Source organism: Pterocles gutturalis, unplaced genomic scaffold (assembly GCF_000699245.1).
Source record: "Pterocles gutturalis isolate BGI_N339 unplaced genomic scaffold, ASM69924v1 scaffold9218, whole genome shotgun sequence".
NCBI lineage: Eukaryota > Metazoa > Chordata > Aves > Pterocliformes > Pteroclidae > Pterocles > Pterocles gutturalis.
The window spans coordinates 48,309-54,725 of record NW_010118012.1 but is presented as its reverse complement, the minus strand read 5'-3'; the positions used below and the strand labels follow the sequence as shown (position 1 = coordinate 54,725).

The 6,417-nt window shown below is 40.5% G+C and overlaps 1 protein-coding gene across 1 annotated transcript in view; it reads left to right on the top strand.

Moving 5' to 3' along the window:
• Window positions 1-170: 170 nt before the first annotated feature.
• MSRA (methionine sulfoxide reductase A) overlaps window positions 171-6,417 on the top strand; it is a gene marked incomplete at both ends in the record, with an annotated part of 20,262 nt that continues 14,015 nt past the window's right edge. The window contains one exon of the mRNA XM_010076040.1: window positions 171-275. Coding sequence (XP_010074342.1) covers window positions 171-275 — 105 coding nt within the window. The remainder of the gene's footprint in view (window positions 276-6,417) is intronic.

The window sequence follows — 6,417 nt, the reverse complement described above, 5'->3', positions numbered from 1 at the left end:
ATTATATTATATTATATTAAGAGGCTTAAGTATAAGTGATGGCAAATCAAAACACCTTTAGGAAGAAAACAGGATAAAAAAGGATTGTGTGTTGGATCTCAATATAAAAAAACAAGGTATGCAGTAGCTAATTCTCACTAATAATGCCTGATTTTATTTTGTCTTTTAAGGTAAAACGGGCCACGCAGAGGTTGTACGAGTAGTATATCAGCCAGAAAACATCAGCTTTGAGAAACTGCTCAAGGTCTTCTGGGAGAATCATGACCCGACACAAGGTAGAGTGATGAGTGAGCCAGTATTTAATTATCTTACTAATTACAGCTGGGATAATTAGTGTTTGAGCTGCATGGAAGAGATGAGCCTTGAAATCACACTGGAGCTCAAGAATATGATTGCAGACATTTATTGACAGAGAAAGAGAGGGAGAGGGAGAATGAGAGTACAGAAACCCACAATACACCTCCTCCTTTACAGCTGTCTGTGCTGGGAAAATTCCCACAGAGAGGCACAGTAGACAATAGAATTTTTTTTTTCAACTTTGATTATGACAATTTCTTCTGTAATGCTGTCTTTTGTCTCTTAAATTAAAACATATTTCTTCACAGCTTCAGAGCTGGCCATTTTATTTGTGCCAAGGACCTTTATCATCATTAAAAAATTGGGGTTTTTAAATGTTTTTCAGTGGCAATGAATATCTTTTATGATTAGAAATGGGGAATGAAAAGAGGTAAGAGATTGTGTGTAGATGCACTAGCAGAGCATTCTAGCTATTTGCCTTATTCGAACCTTTTGATTTAATTTATCTTTCTTGGAAGAGGCTTCGTGATGACATTACGCACATCTGTGCAAACATAAATGGGAAACTGTGTTGAGAAAACAGTTTCCACGTTTATATAGTTTCAATAAACATCATCCTTTTTGCCATTTCCCAGAAATATTACACGCAGTAACTCATTTCAATATTTTAACAGCTATCATAATTATACCGCTTGTTACTACATCTGGGAACAAAAAATGCAGATGATACCTCCAAAATGTGGTACCATCCTGGGAAGCAGTAACTCTGAGAAGGATCTGGGGGCTATTGTGGGTAAACTGTCTTCCCGTGAGCCCAGAGCACGATGCAAAGACAAAAATGGCTATTCCAACTCCTGCCTGTATGGAAAGGGAAGCTTTAGTTAGGAGCATGAAAGCTATTTTCTGTATGCAGAGTCAGTAAAATCTCAGAACATTTAGTGTGGTTTTTGTGTTGACATACCAGGAATTATATATTGGTGGGGATTCAAAGGAGGGACAGAAAAATTATATAGAGCCTAAAAAACTGGCCTGGTGCTGTGAATAAACACATTCAACTAGTTGAAGAGACGCTGTGATCAAGTCATGTTTACAGGTGCTTGTACGAGGAGCAGGTACCTCATAGGGAGGTTGACAAGCCAACGACTGGTAAGCCATGACAAGTTCCAGTAGCTGGAAGCTGAAGCTGGAAAAGTTCCACCTTGGAATAAAATAGTTTCACAGCTCTCAGTGTAATTAAACGTCCAAGTCTTTTTCCATCACCATCCTTTCGAGTCTTTGAGATGAGATAATTTATCATTTTAAAAGTGGCGTTTGATTCAGGTCGTAAGAAATTCGGTGTCTGTGTGTCAAGTGTGGTGGCCTTTACTGGGATCTGTTGATTTATGAGCCTCACTTTTCAACTCCTTCCTTTAGAGTTCAGTTCAGGGCAGTTTCTCTGCGCCATCCTTGAAATACTTGCAGCTCTGCATCAAGATAATGACCATCTTCAAATCAGGCGTCAGGGCCTTTGTGGTTTGCTTGTAGGGGTCAGGAAGGAGGTTTTCTCCCTATCCTACCAGTGGTTGGGTTTAGTTCTTTTTTTCTTTTGTTCTCTTTTCTTTGGATTGTCAAAGATTGGCCATCACCAGAGGCTGGCTTCTTTGTCATGGGCTGGTTGTTTTGGTATTGCAGAGAACCCTATTTCTAGATAATTGGTTCATGTGTCTTGCTCACAAGTTGGGATTCATCCTGATTGCCAGAGCTGGGAACTAATGGCCAGGACTGTAGGATTCTTCACCTTCCAGAGCGGTATGAGGAATGGATTTCTGCTGAAGTACTCTGGGCAACTACCCCCTCATCAGTCATCTGCCATGTCTGTGGTCTTGGCTTTGGCAGTGTTGAGTTGGGCTCTGCCTGCAGCACACATACAGCAGGTCAGTCTCTAAAGGACGTCAGTGCTTTCAGGTGGGCTGAAGTTTGCGTGCTGGACACAATGGTATGGGGATGAAGCGTAGTGGTTGTGATAAACAGGTCAGATCGGATGAATTTCTCATTCCTTCTGGCTTTGAAACAAAGTAAAAGGATGACATTATGTCTTTCTATTCCCCTTGCATTCTCACATAACTGAGGTTCAGGATAGTTCCGGTCTGTGCTTTCAGAAGAAGGTTGGATGCTGGCAGATGTGTGATTCACTTTTTGTTTTTTGGCTACTGGGGAAACATCACCTAATTAGCCTGGGCACAGAGCCACGCTAATGTGGCTGTATTCCTTCTGGGATGTGAGGTCATATCTCTGCGTGACACGCCACTGTGTAGATACCCAAGTCATTCACAACTGTCTCAGGCTTCTGTGTGGCACCGCAGTGCTTGGTGTAAAGATACCTAAGCCTTTATCTAAGCTCTGCTCAATAGAATTTCCAAATGGTTCTTCTGTAATAATTTGCCGAAAGTGAGATGTTGGTCTTCTCTGAAGACTTTGCATACCCTGGACTTGCACAGGTTATTTTACCTATTTATTGTTATGGTTGCATAATGCTAATCTCTGTTCAAGAACTTGGCGAAGCTCATCACATCTCTACCACCTTTCTCGATTTGAGGAAAGCCTAAACCACAAGGTCCCAATTTCAAGTTTCTTTGTTTTTGTAAGACAGGGGTGCTATGCTTATGTATCCTTTCAAGACTGAGCAGTTGGCAGTAGAATATCTTTAAGGTGGAATTGTTTCTTTGCCTTGATTTGTATCTACTCCATTTTTTTTACCTTGCTGTGGGAAATGTGGGTTTATGTAAAGATCCTGAAAGTGGGAGTGATCTCTCTGACTGATGATATTTTTCTCCTTTCCTGAGGTTCAGCTGTGTGCACACAGTAAGTTTTATTTAACCAGCCTTATGGACGTGCAGGATTCAGTCTGTCAAAGAGAAGTTTTTTACTAAGCGGATAAATTAGGAAGATTTCTTATTCATGAAATTCAGAGCACTCTTTGGATGAATCCAGTGTCTCATATAGCCAACAAATACTGGACTTCTTGAGTATAGCCCTCACTCAGGAGTATAAAAGCTTTGTCTGTGGCATTATTTTATCTTTTCTCCAGAAGTTTGGTTAACACCATTTAAGCCCTCCTACCCCTGGCAGAGATAGTGGACATGTCTAATTGTTGTAATGTCATTAAACGTCAAATATGTTTATTCTGTTGCAGTTAAAGACCTTTCAACTCCCAATCTAGATGGTACCAAGTTGCTGAAGTGTACAGACTGGCAGTCCTATCATTCATTATTATATGAACATATTAATATTCAGAAGTTCCTGCTTTCCAAACAGTTGGACTTCCTGCCTTCAAGAGGGAACTGACATCTCACTGGGATTCAAGTCTTCTCTGGGAGGCAGCCTGGCTCTTGTTTCGTGAAGCTCTTGAGTCTGAGTATTATACAGAAGTCAACTGAAAAGCAAGAACCTTTGATCAAGTCAAACAGTCTAGGAGTTGAAAGAGATTCTCCCCGATGAGCATCTCCTAAGTGTGGGGCCCTGATAAAGTCCTCCTTGACTATTAATTTAGACTCTATTTTATAATTCATTACATTTGGGATACTGAAAAAGCAACAAACAAACCCCCGACTTCTGCCAAGTGACATATGGCTGTCATCTCTGTTCAGCCTCTAATGCACAGATATTCCTGCTCTCCCAGGAATGATCTGTCTGTAAAAGGATTGCTCTTTGTACCTCTGTAAGTGCTTGAGGTGGTTGCTTCTTTGTCATTGATACAGAAAAATAGAATGAATGTGATATGCTGAAAATACTGCAAAAAGATCTTATGGCTATTTACTTTGCACATAATTATATTTTTTTCAAGTTTATAGGGGTGTAGGGCAGATTCTGTGTTGCCTTGTTTTGGCACTAATGGGATCATCCTCAGAGCCTTCCAGATTTTTAAGATATAAGAAGCCTGACAGTCTCCTTAAAATTGCACCCTGACGCCTGAATTCTGCTGGCACCTCCATGCTGGCTGGCTGTAGGGATGTGGACTTTCAGAGCATCAATTTGGCTGTGTTGTGCCTCAGCCTGGAGTTCCACGGTTGCTGTAAGCTGATCTTGGACTTCACCGTCAGGGAAAAGGGCAATTTTCTTCTCTCTCCCTGACCTGTCTGCAGGATACAACCTCTTTCTTTGTGTCAGCACTGGCAATTACAAAGTTCTCTGATCAAGCTGAAAATTAACCCTCCATGAATTGAAGTGAAATGTAATTTTCATCCAGAACGGAAATTGCCAGGAGCATGACTGCTGGTGGGACCACCCTTCTGGCATCAGCACTGTCCTACAGCCTGTGAGCCAACTGCAAAACCCAACCGTGCTTATGTTCAGGGTGGAAGATGACATATTTTATTGGATCAGAAAGTCTGGCCACTCTTTGTGGGGTATCAGAAACTATTCTCCAAACCTTTGGAAAAAACTATCTGATACCAGAGGGCTCTATTTGTCATGGTGCAAATGTGATTCCTGTTCATAATTCTGTCCCTGTGTGTGGCTGAAGTCCTACGTGTGTCTGAGATTTCAGCCCGGTCCAAGGCAACTTTAAAGAAAGGCTCCTTGTTGCTGTCAGTGGCTGTACAGAAGACAAGAAGACAAACACTGTTTATTTCTCTTTAAAACATGTTTGGGGCAAATGAATAATCCACTCGCCTTCTTTAGTTCTTTTCTCTCTTGAATATGATCCCAAACAGACGCTTGTTTGGTAGTTCTGCTCCCCATGTCTGTCAAGAGTCCCTAATCCCTTCCAGACCACAAGAAATAACTCAGATACAACTACAGTTCTCTGAGGTGAGCCCCTGTTGAACCCAAATCCCATCCTTTTTTTAATTACTTCTTCTGGCTTTCTGTTTGGATATCTGGATTAGTGGAAGGAGCTGAGAGGAAGCCAGAACTCAATGGTTCTGGCCACCCTCTGACAATGGGTGAAGGGCAGAAGCATCCATGGCCACCACTGCCCAGGAGCTTCGGGAAATGTTCTTCTAGCTTTATTGATTCTGAGTGTGAAGATATAAAGAACCCAAGTTACTGGTAAGTAATCTCATTCCTCCTTTCTGCCATGAAGAAGTCCTTATCTTGCCTGTGTTTGTACAGGAAATGTCAGCACAACTGATATTTTTCCAGCAGTTGAGGACCATCTGCACTACAACAAACTCATCACCTGCCAGCTCCATTCAGAACATCTCTTAGTCCATATGTCTTGTGTATCCACGATAAAGAAGAGATATATGAGCTGTTTCTCCTCCCTGTGACCTTCCAAACAGTTTGGCATTTAGCCTTAGTGCTGATATGTGAATTCTCTAGATTAATATCTCTCTTTTTATTGTGCTGACCCATTTTAGTTGCAGAGGGTATATTTATTTCTCACCAGTTTTGAAGGACTGTACTTTTTTTAGACATTGCAGAAGGAATCTATCATCTGCAAATAATTAAAATTAGACACTAGAAATGACATTGTATTGCTAATGAGCAGATGTGTCTACTTATACCATGGAAGAACAGCTGTACACATAAAAAATGCTACAGCGACCCTAAACCAGCATTATGTATTCTGCTACAGGCCTGTAAATTCATTTAGAGATCAAAGGGAAAAAAGTAATCTCTCCATGTAAAATATAACCAATTTTGATTTTTTTCTGTAACTCTCTTCCATTTATAATTTGAATGAAATTTGCAAGTCTCAGATTAAAGCACAGACCACCTTTGTCTTGGATTTCAAATGTTAGTAAGAGTCCTGATGGTTTCAGCATTATCACAAGGTGTAACAAAAAAAACAGTAAAAATTCAAAATCTGTTGTCACTAGACATATTAAATATATTCAAAATAGAATTACTAGCCCCTTAGGGAGCCATTCTTGGTCCAATACTCTTCAATATTTTCATTAATGACTTGGAGGATATAGTGGAGAGGATGCTAATTAAATCTGGGGTAAAGACATTGCTAGGAGGCTCTTGGAGGAACGAATAAAACACAGCTCTGTGTTGATAAATTAAAAAAGCCATAGAAATCGATATGCTGAGACACAATAAAGATAAATGTATATTGGTTCATCCCGGACTGAACACTCAACAGTAGAAATATGCATTGAGTTGTTTGATAGGAGACATTGTCTTCTGTTGCCT